Source organism: Pleurodeles waltl, chromosome 9 (assembly GCF_031143425.1).
Source record: "Pleurodeles waltl isolate 20211129_DDA chromosome 9, aPleWal1.hap1.20221129, whole genome shotgun sequence".
Lineage (NCBI taxonomy): Eukaryota > Metazoa > Chordata > Amphibia > Caudata > Salamandridae > Pleurodeles > Pleurodeles waltl.
In genome coordinates this window covers 123521907-123538086 of record NC_090448.1, presented here as the reverse complement: position 1 = coordinate 123538086, position 16180 = coordinate 123521907, and the positions used below count along the sequence as shown (strand labels likewise).

The 16180-nt window shown below is 42.8% G+C and overlaps 1 protein-coding gene across 4 annotated transcripts in view; it reads left to right on the top strand.

Annotated features, from left to right (window-relative positions):
• Positions 1 to 16180, top strand: part of SFMBT1 (Scm like with four mbt domains 1) — a 477315-nt gene that overhangs the window by 230314 nt on the left and 230821 nt on the right. For all 4 annotated transcript variants that reach the window (XM_069206385.1, XM_069206386.1, XM_069206384.1 and 1 more), the window contains one exon: positions 11213 to 11453. In XM_069206385.1, the coding sequence (XP_069062486.1) occupies positions 11213 to 11453 (241 nt within the window). The remainder of the gene's footprint in view (positions 1 to 11212; positions 11454 to 16180) is intronic.

The window sequence follows — 16180 nt, the reverse complement described above, 5'->3', positions numbered from 1 at the left end:
TTTTTCCATATCTTCTTATTCTTCAGTATTAGGATTCAATATCATATTTAGCATTCTTTGTTCTTTCCACCCTAGTAAACAACATCCCTTTTCTGTCACATACACCCAACATGTAGTTTTCCTTTGTTTGAAAACTGTTTCTGCCTGGAAACAACCAATAAATTGTAATTTATGTCCACTATATCCAAACAGCTCAATTTTAGTTGTGGATAACTCTTCTGACAATGAATCCGCCCACATTTGTATCATAACACCTTTCATCAATACTGTACATTTAGGAAGTCTGTACTCATCCTGCTATAACTTACTAATTATATTTTCTACCTCTGTAATACATTTTGTGCCATTGGATGACTGTTTTTCTTTGTCACACAACATTAACACTTCAATGTCATCATCTGATGAACTGTTACTATTCTACATAAATTCATTTTGTACCAAATGTATACTACTTTTGTGGTTAGATTTCTTAATATTGCATGCCTGTGAAAAATGTCCAATTTTATTACAATTGAAGCATTTGCTTTTAACTGCAGGACAATTTTTATATGATGCTATCTGCTTAGTACTACTGCACCTATAACATTTATTTTTCTCTTCGTTATTCGCTTTCTCAACTTTGTTTACTGGTTTCCTATACCTGTCCTCCCTTTTTACTTCTTGAACTACTGTCTCATGTATGTCTTTTTTCTCTAACTCTTTCACATAACGTGTGGTATCCTCAATACTTATGGCTTTATCTAATGATGGATCCTTTAAACTCAACAATTTTTCTTATATTTTTACATTCCTAGTATGGCTAATCAATTGGACCCTTATTATTTTTTCATGTAATTCTTTAAAGTTACATGTAATTTCTAGCTTACGCAATGCACTAACATACTGGTCAGTGGATTCATTTGATGCTTGTACCCTTGAAAAGAATTTGTGGCGTTCCACCACCACTCTAACCTTTTTGCCATAATGTTCTTCCAGTGCTATAATCGCCAAAGTATAAACATCTTCCTCTTCTCTTTCCTCATCTGAACCATCCTCACCTTCAATATTTGGGCACACACAATGCAGTTTCTTAAGTACTTTCCGCTCCTAAACTAAGTTTCAACAAAGCCAATTTTCTATTTGCTACAAAAATGTGTCCTCTCTGAGCTTCTAAATATGTTTCAAAGGCTTCTCGACAATCTTCCCAAGACATAATTGGATCTCCTGGAGAGCTAAAAATATGGGCGGAGGAGCAAATGACTGCAGTACTATAATTTTCCTTCACTACCATTATATTAACAATAATTATTTATTTATTTTTACACAACAAACTAAAATAAAAAAGAAGTTGTCACCGTCTTCTTTTTCCTCCAAACACAATAAACTTACAAAACTAAAGTAGTCACTGTAGTAGTCCGATGTACACTTCTTACTTTTCCTTAATATATTCCTAATATACCTGGTAAATGTCCACTGTACTACATCTCTTTATAAAATGTAATGTTTCCCAAAGTTAACACAAGGCCGACTAATAACCACACTCTGCGTTTGTTTCTATATGCTGTTAGCCTTGTACTCAGCTATTGACATTCCAGTCATGCGAGACTTGTTGCTGCTGACTTAGTCCTCACAATACAAGGATGAAGCTCAGACAAATAATGCACTCACCAACAGCGGAATTCGCAGCTCAGGATACAGAAGTCGACTTCAATGCAGTGCGAGATGAGCGTTTGCCATCTTCACATAAAAATGCTGGTGATGCCGGCGCAACACCCGGACGTTAATACAAATCTGCGGCGCGAGTTGAGCACTCACCATGAATTCAAAGCAGTGCTTTAATTATAATACAATAATTTATTTGAAGCCGTCTGCATTCCTCCTAACACCACTTTCAGTACAAACTTGCTGCTGACATATAATGCGATATGATGTACAACACCTGCTGTTCAGACAACGATGTGGCGTAACTAGACCTTTAAAACTCTGTTGTGCCCTCAAACACCAGAAGCTTTGCCACATTCATCCGAACGTCACAAAAGACATATTAAGCTTCTTGTTAAAGATGTAACCAGCATCACTACTTCCAATGTCATTAAGAGAGGCACCTCCTTCACACCAGATATGTATGTAATAATATAGTTCTTTCTCCTTACCGGATGATACAGTTCCTTAGAAATCAGTGGTATTTTTCCCGAATTCTATCACTTCCTTAGTATAATATAATCAAAATATAATCCTCTGTCCTTATGCCCAGCTGCATATCAATCAGGATTTGTCCACATATTGGCATACATGGGTGCATCCCATCCTCGTCCCCACTTGAAAGAAACAGCACACGAATTTCCTTATTTCCTTGAGTTTATTTCCAACTACAGGAAAACAACCAACCCAGCCAAGTCTCCTTAATCATCTCTTGCATCCTTTGACTTGAACATTCGAAACATTGTTCTTAGCAACACGTTTCTTAGATACTCCATATACAACATATAACTTTGTACAATATAACAAAATGTATGAAAGTAAAACCTACCAAAGCAGCGACAAACATTAGTTCTTGATGGAGGAACTTGTTGAAAGAAATATGAATACAGAGTCCAGAAGTGATGTAAGCTAAAGAGCTCACCACGTACACTGTAAAGCAATGGTTCTTAACCTGTCTTCCGGGGAATGCTGTTGGTCTGTGAATCCTGCCTACGGGGCCCACAACTGCTTGGAAAATTAAATATTATTAACACATTGATATATATAAATAAGGAAGCAAAAAGTACAATTGAAAATTGAAAAATATACTGTAAATGTAAAGGATTTGAAATTGGAAGCCAAAAATTTAGGTAGTGTTCTCAGATTGACTGTTCGGAGCAGTGGAACAAATATGACAGCAGCAGTGGGGTGTCAGATTATCCTCATGCCACCTATTATCCTGCTAGGGATATAGGTTGATGTGACATTATCTAAGTTTGACTTGCTGTTTTGTAACATGGCCCTGCTGGTGGCGAGACAAGAGGTATTACGTTTGTGGTGAGTAAAAACCATACCAAGCATGAACGGATGGACAAACAACATGAACTGGTGCATGCAAGTGAAAGCTATCAGGCAAGAGGTTGCCCCCGAAAATTCAACAAGACCTGGGCTAAATGACAGGCTTCTCAAGAGGGCAGTTAAGGGGACTCTAGGAAGGGAACAGATGGAATGTGGGGTTCGTGAGCTGGGTGCGATGATATAACTGGTGAAAAACCGAGGTGGCCTGGGTGCACAGGACTGTCTGGTGGGAATGACAAATGTGTATTCAATCTATTGTTCATTACTCTGTTTATATATGCTGTCACAGTTGGTACCCAGAGTTGTCTTGCTTGACAATGGTCCTCTGTAAATTGCTTATTGTAACTATCGGGAAATTGAAAAAAAAGAAATTAAAAAACAGTAACAGGAGCTTACTTTACTGATTTCTGAAATCTTTGTTTCATTGTGTCAACTTCAGAATGAGGCTCCCCTTTTCTACCACTATTCAGTAGAAACTGTGCAATGTACACCATGGAGAATCTGAACTATAATTCATTTCAAATGCACTTAAAATTTACGAATGTAAAATAAAAAACGGATGAGGTACAGAATACAGAACATTATGGGCCTCATTACAACATTGGCGGACGGCGGCCAAGCTGTAACCGCCGTGCGGCCGCCAATGCGGCCACACTCCTGCGGTGCCCATTTGGACATCCCAGCTGGGCCGCAACATGGGAGCCGGCTCCAAATGGAGCCGGCGGTGTTGAGGCCGTGCGACGGGTGCAGTTGCAGCCGTCGCGCTTTTCACTGTCTGCACAGCAGACAGTGAAAAGCAGCATGGGGCCCTGTCAGGGGGCCCCTGCACTGCCCATGCCACTGCCCCCAGGGGCCCCACGACTCCCCGTACCGCCAGCCTTTTCCTGGCAGTTCAGACTGCCAGAAAAAGGCTGGCTGTCGGGGAGTCGTAATCCCCTGCGCAGCGCTGCCCTGGCGGATTACATCCGCCGGGGCCATTGTGGCGGTAAACCGCCGGCCCCGGCGGTGCGACCGCGGCGGTCGCCGAGAGGCACCGTCAGCCTGTTGGCGGTGCTCCCGTCGTTTTGGCCCTGCGGTTGTAATACCGCCAGGGTCATAATGACCACCTATATTCCTAAGGAAGGGGTGAATAATATGACAGCACTGAGTTGCTGTCCCTTGTGGCAGCAACACTTAAAAACACTCCTTCGCTTCTGAACTATAATTCATTTAAAATGCACTTAAAATTTAACAATGCAAAATAAAAAAGGGCAGAGGTACAGAATACAGAACATGATATTTCTAAGGAAGGGGTGACTGATATGACAGCACTGAGTTGTTGTCCCTTGTGCCAATAACACTCAAAAACACTCCTTCACTTCCATTACTTCAGTCTATTGCTCTTTGTCCTATATTCTGAAAGTCATCTACGTGTGTTTGATCTCATAGTTCTCAACATCCTTGCATCCTGACTGACAGTAGATCAGATGTCCTTCCCTATGGTCTGAGCCCATTGCCTTTTGCCTGAAGCAGGAAATCTGAAGTTTGGTAAACAGTTTGTTTCTCCTCTGTTGTGCAGAACTTCTCATCAAAAATTCTAGAGTGGTAGAAAACCTAAAGATATGCTGCATAATTCAGGAAAATGTGTGCGTCAATTTCTTGAAAGTTTTTGAAAAGAGGTAAAACTAGTTATCGTTGCTTAAGTGTTTCCATTCTCAGAGCAGGCATGATATGATGATCCTCATTTTGAGCAGGAATGTTAGATTGCAGCAGAAACTGTAGCAACGTAGTTCCGAAAGTAAGCTAAAATGGGGCACATTTGTAGTTTATGGCTCTGATAATGAGGGATAGAGTGTGAGAGCAAATACTTGATCTTAGGAGTTTTCTAATGATCTTAGGAGTTTTCTAATACTTAATTCTTCCATGAGGCCAAGAATACCTAATAACAGATTTTACATCCTGCATTGCACCCCAAGTCTTGAATCTTGGGCTTTTTTATTTGTTGATATCCGCAGGACTCTGGAGACATTCGTTATGTTAGTAGTTTCCTCCACAATCCTTCTCTGGTGTGGGCAGTTTATCATAGATTTCTCTGCAGCTCGCCTAGACTCACATGAGGGGAGGGTTCCTTGAACCAACCAGAACTAATTGTGATCATAGTTCTATTTTGTTTTTATCTGGGCAAAGATAAAACTTTTTGTTGTATACCTCACAAGCTTTGTGCACCATGGCATATATTCAGTGGTGCATTCTGCTAGGATTCTATTTTGGAGTTGTTGGAGGTCGTGGATCTTTTTTAGCATATTATCTTGCTTTACATGGTGAAAGGTTTTCTATCATTTTTCCCACAGATGCATTTACATTCTGCTCGGGTACAGGGAGTGGGAAAGAAAGAGTGTAGGATCTCATTTTGTGTTACAGACTACAAAAACACGTAAATTAACTGTACACACAGCAGTTAGATGAGCAAAAATGAGGCATAAGTTTTGTAATTCTGAAGTGTGATGGAAACAAATATTTTATAGCATCCAAATAAACAAAGACACTTCATTTGGTCATGCACAAATTATGAATTTTCATTGAAGCCGATTTCCACACATTAAAGTTAGTGTGCAATGTAGTTTTATCAGTAAGACTGAATGCAAATTTAGTGTGCTTTTTAATGGGAAGTGTTCTGTCAGTAAATGATGAATTAAAAAACAGACACCTCATATCCATTAAAGCAAGGAGGGTTGCAAACGTGTTGTTCCACAAATTGTGTTGTGGTTCCTAAAAAAATTGGGAAGCAGTGGTTTATGTGATCATGTTAAATTGCTGAATGTTTTATTCCAAAACAAGATTCCCCAAGGGTTTTACTCAAGAACACTTCTAATTCTCTGAATCATTTGCAGGAGAGTTCAACTTTTCTCTACGAACAAAATGTTCTATATGAAGAACATTGACATCGCTCAACTATAAAAGGAGGAGGGAGCACACTGCCTGGCATTCCAGCACAAAAGTAGCCCAGATGCATTTTGATAGTTTTATCCGTAAAACTGAATGTCTTTGCTGATGTATTGGACATTTCACTGAAAAATGTGCTTTCTGCAAATGACAGTGCACTACCGCACAGTGCTTTAGTTACATAAAAAAAATTCCCCACCTCATGTTCATTTAAACTAGGTGAGCTGCAAACATTTTTTGTTTTTGTTTTAAAAGTTGGGCCATAGTTTTTAAAACTTTGGGAAGCACTATGGATAACCCATCCTCCGGTTCATTCTCAGCAGACTCGAGCATGGTCAGGGCTGACTTAGTCACTGAAACACGCAACGCCAGACTGGTTGTAGCGGGAATCGGACTTTTTCCCCTGTGGGGGGGGGGGGGGGGGGGGGGGGTGGGTTGCTGCAGTGGGGACTGATTTTGTTACTATGGGTCGATTTTGCTGCGATATTGACAACCAGTAACAAAAGCAGCAGTGCTTCACACTTGCACCCCCCCCCCCCGACCTGGGGTTGGGGGGGGGGGGAGTTGTATTTGGAACTGCTGGTCACTCAAAGTTGCCCGGGCTGCTTTGGGTTCCCAGTCCGGCCCTGGCAACACGGTGCAGGCAAGATTCATCTTAATTTTATCAGGGTTTGTCTGTTAGGCACAGGGTTTTTTTCCCTGTAGAAGTATAATTTTTTACACTGTAGGCAACTGGCTGCAGGCTGAAGTTGCACCTTGAAAACATAGAACTGGGTAAGAGAGATGAGCATTCTCAAAAAATGTATCCTCTAGTAGTCACTTGAACTCATGATCATGCATATTGAGTAAACGCTTAAATTATTTTTAGCATAAATCACAGAAGGACATTTACTCACCACTGGAAAACAATCACGTGGAACTCTTACCTGCATTATTCTTTGACCGAGAAACAAGCACGACGAAATTTTCATTTCACTGTATTGTACTTTATCTTGCTGCGTAAGCTCCGTGTTTTGGTTCAAATTATGCATTTTGGATATTGTAAATGGCGTTTTAGTCTGTCATACCGTCTTGCTGGTTGTAATGCATATTGACAGTCATTTCAAACGGCAACCTGCCTACCATTCACTAAAGTGGCCGGTAGGTGGCAGAAGAGGCATACGAAAAAGCTCTTTCTATGACTTTCCCCAAGTAAATAAGTAAATCCATCGACCCTCTTTATAAATGACGCCTCGTGTACTAGGTTTTCCAATCGGGATTGTTTCGAAGCATTTGTACATGCAACTTGAAGCTTATTAAACGTGTTGTGTCGTATTTTAAATATAATCATTCAGAATCGAATCAAAGAGGATTTACAAGGCTTATAAACCCTGCAGGCGTCGACAACTGTGAGTCCCAAAAGACAGACCACGACAAAGAGGATGCGTAGACTAGAAGAGAAATAGCCTTCAGACTTTGTCGGGACATTTCGAATCGTGTCTATTGTCCAGAATCAAGTAAAGTTGTTACACGCCGTATTACATATTATTGATTGAATTGCCCTCACCTTACAACTGTAATATGATGATCGAGTGTACTATGCCACTAACTGTGTGTTGTGCACGTACACATAAAATCTTTTCGTATTACACATAATCGGCACCACCTGACTTTTTTCAGGCTTGCTTGGGGTTGAAGTAGGTAGTCAAAGGGACTAAAAAGAGTTTGTAGACGAATCCTAGTGCGACTGATATAAAGGCAGTGGCTCGGCAAGCCCTTCACACTGCCTGTGATTTGAGTGTCGAGCTGGCCACAAATCATTTAAAAGGCTATTATGGCAGGAGCCAACAGCTGCTATATAAGATATCAAAAGTAATTATTTCATGTGATCAAAGGGTTCCTTGAGCAAGAAAACTGTAGATTTAAACGTCTTACTGGAAAACCTCTATACCCCCCAAAACTGGATTTTACATGCAGCAATATGCTTGGCAAGGTACCGTCCCCTATTTTGTAGTAACTTTTTGGAAGCTACGTCATACAGTCAGAATCAATTGACAAGGGTACCTGGGTTTAGCCAGTGAGAGCCTACGGTGCAGAGGGCAAATGGCACTGGCTTCTAAAATCAACATTTCGTATGGGAACTGCCTCCCTTGATTCATTTTTCTTCATCCTGGAGGTAAGAGTTCACACTGAGAATGCCCCCCTTTTCACATTACTCCTAATTGTTCAGTATATATTCTCCTGATTGCTTGATGTGTGCCAGCTTTGACGTATTCTGAAGCACCACCGCTGCATGACTGGAGCTCCATTAGTTAGTGCTGTCATTTCAATTGGGCACTGGTTGGCATATCGAGGCAAGGGTGTGATCTCCGCGTTGTTCTGTTTTTCCATCTTGCTTCTTCGGAATGTCTTTCTATACAGCCTGCTGAATCACCATCTGCAGAGACAGGGGGAGTAGACAACACCAGATCAATAGCCGATACAAATTTGCTTTTATCAGATCCTCACAAAGCTGCACAGGCAACGCTGTCCAACAACAGTCAAGGCCTTGGCTAGTTGGCACCTGCTGGCCCTCATCCCTTAATGATGTATTGTCGGCAGCGAATAACACCAGCACCGGGCCGGAACACAAAATAGACTTCATGACTATTGACCTCAATATTCTGTAAACTAATTTTATGAAAAGAGTTGATCTGGCAGTGTTTGAGACTGACCTGAAGCAAGTGTTGAATGAAGTCTCACAGCCCAATACTACTGTGAAGTCTCTTACCGCTGGCTCCTATTATTACGTTTTAGAGCTGAAGATGTAGAAGGGCACTCTAAAGGAACAATATCATTTTTTGTGGGTGTTCCTGATACAGCTGAAGCACCAGTGGGGGGCTCGTTTTTGAGGACTGGGTCAAAACAGTTTTAAAGCCTAAGTGCCGCTCAGCTTTCTCTGTAGAACGAAGTGCAAAGGGCCACAGTGCCACACCAGTCCTTGGAAGCTCCACCTCGAGCCAGAATAGACAGATTTCTTATTTAATGTGAACAAGATGTTCTCCTTCAGGCATCCCAAGGGCCAGAATGTTTTTGAATGGGAGGAAGTAATTTAGCCTTTATGTGTAGTACTCAGCAGAGACGGTAAGCATTCAGGAAAAGATGTGCTCCTTGCACAGTCAGGCACCATCTTGGACGATGCTGCACCCAGTGCTGGTGAAGCATCCTCCCTACCCAGGTCACATTGGTGTTTCCATGCTCCTGGTCACCTAGAGAGGAGCTCCACGAACCACGCAGAGGACTGGCTGAGAAGGGCTGCAGCAAGATTGTGGAGTTCAGTGCTGGGCAAATGAGGTCTCACCGAGGCTTCTCTTCAGTGCAGTAGATACATGCCATACGTTTCAGGAAAGCGGCCTGGAAAAACCTAATAGTCTGTCCTTTACAAGACATTAGTACATCCAGGGAATTATATCAGAAGTTCCCAATCCAAGATGAAATAGAGTATTTCCTGTCATACTAGTTCTTGTTTGAATCATATGGGGATTCATTTGCAGCTGATGGATGCATCACAACGTATTTGTTCCTTTATTTTTTCATCAGATTCTTTGCCAAGTTGGTACTATTTTAGTCGTAGTTTTTTCCTTCGTACAATTCGAACTTCTGTTGGATCTACTTATGCTTGTGAGTCAAAATGTAAGGGTCATTAGGCCAGAGGCAACACTATAATATCCTACAGGAGTAAGATGCATTGGTTATATGTTGTGGTGATATAGCTAATCTAGGTCAAAGCGCTTAAATCTAGATAAAAATAAACATATATAAATATGGGTGATGCGCCTCTCACAGAAAATTGTATTATTAATCCAGTATTGGAACTTTAATAAATTCACATGCTTGAATCCTTCCCCACCGTCGAGATGGGAGTCCCCGGTGTAATACAGAAGCTATGCTCAAGGGCATATGCAGATTAAGGCCCTCATTCTGACCTTGGCGGTCTTTTCGCGAGACCGCCGAGTTACCGCCGCAGTGAAGACCGCCGACCGCGACGGTATGCCGCTGTGTGCATTCCGACTGCTGGGAGCGTTCCGCCGGGAAACCGCCAGCAGCCACACTGGCGGTCGGCGGAAAAGTGGAGACTGGTCAACCTCCACCGCCACGCCAGCAGAACACCGCCCACAGAATTACGACCCACATATCTGTGTGGCGGTCTTCTGTTGGCGGTGTTCTGTTGGCGGTCACCTCCCCATGGCTCCCGTCGCCTCCCGGAGGACCAACGCACAAGGTAAGTTGACCGTCCGTGAGGGGAGGGGGAGGGGGGGTGTTGTGTGATGTGGGCGTGCATGGGGGTGTGCGTGTGAGTGTGTAGAGGGGGTGTGTGAGTGCGTGTATGCGGGCGGGGGGTGCTGCTGTGTCTATGGGTAATGTGTGCTGTTCGGCAGGTGCGCATGTCTGCATGTATGTGAGCGGGTATGTGTCCCCGTTGTGTATGTGTGTGTAGGGGGTGTGTATATGTGCATGTTGGGGGTGTGTGCATGTCGGGGTGCATGTATGTGCATGTCGGGGTGGGGGTGGGGAGGGGGTTCGTACCACCTCTGGGGGGTTGCAGGGGGGTGGAGGGTGTGGGGGGAGGACTCGGTGGGTAGTGGGGGGTGGGGGAGACCCCTATCAGTGCCAGGGAAGGAATTCCCTGGCCCCGATAGTGCTTACCGCCATGGTTACATGGCGGTTCCCGACCGCCAGAAACCGCGGCGGTAGGCAGGGTCATGATACCGTTGGCGGTCTTGGGACGACCGCCGGGCCGGAGTGCGCAAACTCCAGCCCGGCGGTCATGACCGCCGTGGCGGTCGGAGTGGGGAAGTGGCGGTCGATCGCGGTGGTGACCGCCGCGGTCAGAATGCCATTTTTCTGACCGCCGGTCTGTTCGCGGTTCGACCGCCGCCTCTCCGCCGACCGCCAAGGTCAGAATGAGGGCCTAAGTGTATTAGGCCTTAAATTTAGAAACATATCACAGTCGTTTTGTAAAAAAAAAAAAAAGGACCAAACTCCAATGTCAACCAATCAGATCACACCACCCTCAAGAACCCTCATGTGAGGAGCTGACTTCTCTCAGATTTTCCACTGCATGTCGTGCATAGGAGTCTCCTCTGAGCTCTGCTCAGTTTTTCTCTCAGATAGTCATGAACGATTTACTTTACTGGGACCACGATGAAGACAAGTCAGTTATAAAGTCAGTTCATATCATTTTTTTTGTTAAATGCTCTGTGTGATCTTGCCCTTGTGGGCTCAGTGTTTGATTGGCTGTTTTTCTGTGCAGGTGGATACCAGTTTGCAGAATGGGTTTACTACTGGCATGAAACTGGAGGTTGCTGTGAAGAACGAGGTGGATGCCTACTGGGTGGCCACCGTCATCACCACCTGCGGACAGCTCCTGCTGCTTCGGTATGATGGCTACGGCGAAGACCGAAAGGCAGACTTTTGGTGTGACATCATGACGGCAAACTTGCACCCCTTGGGCTGGTGTGAGCAGAATAAGAAAATCTTCAAGCCGCCTGAAGGTACGAAAGAAACCCTGGCTCGTTTTAGTGTAGGAGTAATCTTGTGTTTTTTGTACAGGAGTGTAGCTTCAATTAATGCAGCGGGTGCAGTGTCACTGGCGCTCAGGGACCTGAGGGGCCCACTGAACTCTGATTATTGCTGTATTTTCAGTTCAAACAGCATCCCGGGGGTAATTTCCTTCCTTGCAGGAGGGCCTATGACGCACTGGCTCAGCCTCTGTTTCTATATATTGGTTTCCTTCATGCTGCTTAATAATATGGTCATGCCGAGGATATGTGGAATTTCCTTTGCTTTGCAATTAATTTAGTATGTCATAACAGATTATAATAATTCAAAGAAAACCCAAAACTCTGTGGACAATTTAGTTGATTTCTGCCTGAAAATTTTTGTATATATTTTTTTTGAGGGAGTGAATTGTTGCGTGAGTAGTCGTTTGAACATCATGGTTAATTGTTTTTATTACATGTATTGTGCTGCTCCATAGCTCATGTATTAGTCATGCACATCTGTATGTTTGTGGTGTTTGGAGGAGTTTTCTTCACAGCTGTGATGTATGCCCTTACGAATTCAAATTCCTTTTGAGAGTCCTAGATTGCCACTGACTAGCTTTCGATTCCTGGTTACTTCCACACCCCTAGACATATGCAACCAGCACATGCCGCGCCGCGTGGATAGCATCTATAAATGGAAGGTCAAAAGACAATTTTGCATGGATTTGAATGTTGTCCTGCCTCTTATCCCTGTACGATCAGATGTTCTTATAACAGCACAGAAGACAGATAATGAATAAGGGGTCACTGCATTGTTGATATATGAAGTGTACCTTGTTTGTTGCATTTTCGGCATCCTGTTTGCTGAGTACAGTTCTTTGCTGCCCCTCCCTAGCCAGGGTCACCCTTAATAAATATAATAAATAAAAAAATGAATAAATACTTATGTTTGGGTTTTGACAGCAAGATGTATTGTTAACAATATACAAAGAGAGGCCTTTGGGTGCTCCCCTCTTAACCATTGGCTTGAGACTTTGTCATTCGCGACAGCATAGTGGAGTATCCATCTCTCACATAATACTGTTGGCTCTTTGAATGGATCTTGTGCCTCCACTCGAACACTTAAATTGAACTACGTGAGGGACCACTTTACAACTATAGCTTCTCTGTCTGATCCTGCTCGCTCCATAGCATGTGTTAGCACAGTAAACCCACACCAATTGCCTTTGCCAATGCTAGTTTTCACTGGTAGCAGCCCAAATTACCTGCATCCTTCAGTTTCCATTGCCCGTATCTGGAATTAAGTCCCCCCTGGTATATTAAGAAACTCATGTACAGTCCCATCAATATGTCACAGTTGCAGTTCTTTAGCTTCTCTGATGGTGTACGGTAATGATTAGCACAGGGAGTAAAACGTTTGCTAGATTGTGAGGGTACAGCACAGTCATGTAGGAGATGCATGTATGTGGGTTTATTGTGATAGCTGTGAAGAGGAGAGGTTTCTGAAACAGAATTATCCTATTTCATCAATGATGACCTCATTTATAAAAGGGGCTACCCCAAATATAGCAGTAACGAGGGCCTTTTCACTATACAGGGATAGACCGGCCTGTGAGCACTATGAGGAATGCTTTAAAGCTTTTGCTCTGCTGATGTTTTTGTGACTGACTATGAATTTATTTTGATCTTACCATGGTATTTAGCGTCTTCACATCAGGCGGGCAAGTGGTGCATATATTTTTGTCTGCCATGGCCTGGGGTCTGCACTTGCACTACTCCGAGCCATTATATTGGCGCTACAGTTAGTTGTCTAATAAACACAGCTACCTGAAAGACCTTTACCTGCTGTTTCATATACCAGGGTAGTTGTGAAGAGAGTGAAAAGGCTGACGTTCTGTTCTCTCCTCTTTAAATTAAATGCTAACATGAGGGGGGTCTGCACACTATATTTTCCTTTGTATTTCTTTGTCATCATTATTTAGATGCAACATCTTTACATCAAAAGAATTATAATAAAACCGACTAAGCCTCCAATTAATACTATTTCTGCATATTGCTTCCATTTGTCTACCAGGGAATCACTATAAAGAGATATAGTACTTGGTCCCTGCCCTGTCTCATGAGCTCAACTCGAGTAGTAGCTCTCCACCCTTTATTATTTTGTGCAAAGCAGATATATTGTTTTATATCCTAGGGTTCTGCCTTATCCTACAACTTAACATCATTTTACAGGCTCTGGATATCTTTGAGTCTCCTTGGCGTCCTGTTTTTAGATTTGACATAGAGACAGAATTAGCTGTTCCGCCACCTTCATGTAAATAAATAAAGAAATGAAAAAATCATAAAAAGATATAAATATTACATGCATATATCCATTAGATCAGGGGTTTTGGATGAGCCCTGTTCATCTATTGGTCTGCTCAATGGACGTTTAGGTTTGCGTGCTAGGATTTCACTTTGGCAGTCACCTTTCACTGGCTCATAAAAACGCCCCTCATTCTGCTTTTTTTTAAATTATTTTTTTTAGTAATGTTCCTTAGAATTATTGTATCTTGCTCGACTTGTCAGGATCATGTTTCAGCAATTATAGCACTACCTGGATCTCAGTTGGATTGTCACTGTGATCTACCTGGGCTTGACCAAGGACCACACATTTACTTTGGACTCCCACTTTTTGTAGATACTGCACTGGCTGCCTATTGAGGCTAGAATTTTTTTTCAACTACTTATTTACCATATCTATCTATTTCGGATGGGTGCATCTTTCGGCAGATGCCTTACTTTATGATGGCTCCTTCCAGTCTTCAGATTGGGACAGAATATGTTTGTCCAGCACTGACTCTTCCCAGCCAGGCTTCTCCAGATGTGGCTTTATCTCTGGACATGTCACGGGAGAGTTCTAGGCACAAGCCTGCATGCTTATGTCAGTTCCTGTTTTCGCAGTCTCATCAACGTGGTCAGGAGCAGACTCTGTGTCTCACATTTCTCAGCTTGCCACAGTGACTAAGTCAGATGTCTCTTCAAAGAGTATCAGGCTCTAAGCCGTGCAGATGGTGCCACAAGAAGATATCCATTTTGGCCCCTCTGATGGCTGAATGTGGTAATTCTGGGTTGGAGGCATGATGTTGTGGCCTGCGAGTCTTGCACCTCCATGCACCTGAAGTCCATCAGTGAGCGGTAGGTCAAGTGATTTTTGTGTTAACACCCACAGGGAGACACCCCTTCGTTCTGTCTCTCCCAACGCTATGTTGCCTTCTCTTAAGAGATATTCCCATAGAAACAAACACAAAAAAGTGTAAGAGGAAAGAGAAGCCCACTTCATTTTCAAGGAGGACATTCCATTCCTGGGACCATTTGGAATTTCAACACCATTTCCTGATGATGAACCTTTTGACATTCGGTGACCCTGTTACCTAAGACAAAGAGACCATAGTTGCATGCAAATAGTAAAAGTGTGGTGTTTTCATAAGTATTAAGACCTTTTAATGCTGTTAGGTAACTATTTTTATAGGGCAGTGGTTAAGAACACCTTTGAGTTTCTTGGGCCCTGGCAAGATGTAACCAGCATATGCTTGTATAATGTCCCATGTCGCTTCTGAGTAGACTGTAAAGTGCGTTAGCTATGGCTTCATTTTGGTGGGGTTGCACCCTGGATAGTTCTGATAGGATATTTTGTCAGCCTTTCTATTCACAGTACATACTGAAAGGCCATTTTCCCCTTGCGTTAGGATGAACCATATAGAGCTTCATACAGGTTGCCTGAGAACTGCTTTGCTCTCTCTTCTAGGTTGACCCTAAAGAACATTTACAACAGCTGTGTTTCTCCTGTGCTTGCCTGTGGATTACTCTTCAGCACTCCTAGATGGACCTTTGAGATCTTTTAACATGACAATGTTTAGAGTGCATTCTGCATGTCCCACACCAGCTCCTTCAGTGAATATATAGGGAATCTGCCATGCCGGTCCGTATCCAGTGCATGCAGCTCCCATGTTGCTACAGAATAGAAACCCTGTGAACAGTTTACTCATCACCCCTTGTAACAGTTTTGTAGTTTTCAGTAGTGCAGTCCTTATATTTTATCAAAGGTTACGTGAGCTCTCTGGCAGTTTCTTCCCATCTGCAATCAATAGCTGAACAGAAAGTTTGTGTTTCATGCCTTCCTCGACTCTAAGCCTGGGCTTTAAACATCGTTTATAACTAATTGGACTTTGTAGCTTCTTCAAGCCAGTTTGACTCGCTGCTTGAGATCTGATTGTGTAATTCTTCTGTGACATTGAAGTGATGATGGCTACTTCAATCCAAACCAGTCAGTCCGAAATACCGCATCAGCTTACTCTCTGGTTTCATATCTGTTTTATACTACACAAGCTTACTTGGGTAACTAATTTGCCAGTATGTTTGGCTGAACCAATTTAGAAATCTTAGGGCCTGATTTAGATTTCGGCACAATGGTGACAGAGATCCCCCTCGCTGAAATCTAAATCCCATTCTATCCTATTGAATTTAGATGTTGGTGGATGGGATATCCATCACGATTGTGACGGAGTGACCCATTTACCCATGTTCTAAATCAGGCCCTTAGTCTCTTACAGTGTCTTGATAACATGATGCCCCACCACTCTTAAAGTGGGTCAGGGGAGTATTACATTAAAATAAAAATGCTACTGAAGGTGTTTTATTTTTATTTCGTTTAAAACCTAATACTTAAAAAGTAAATGAATAGATTTTAATTATTT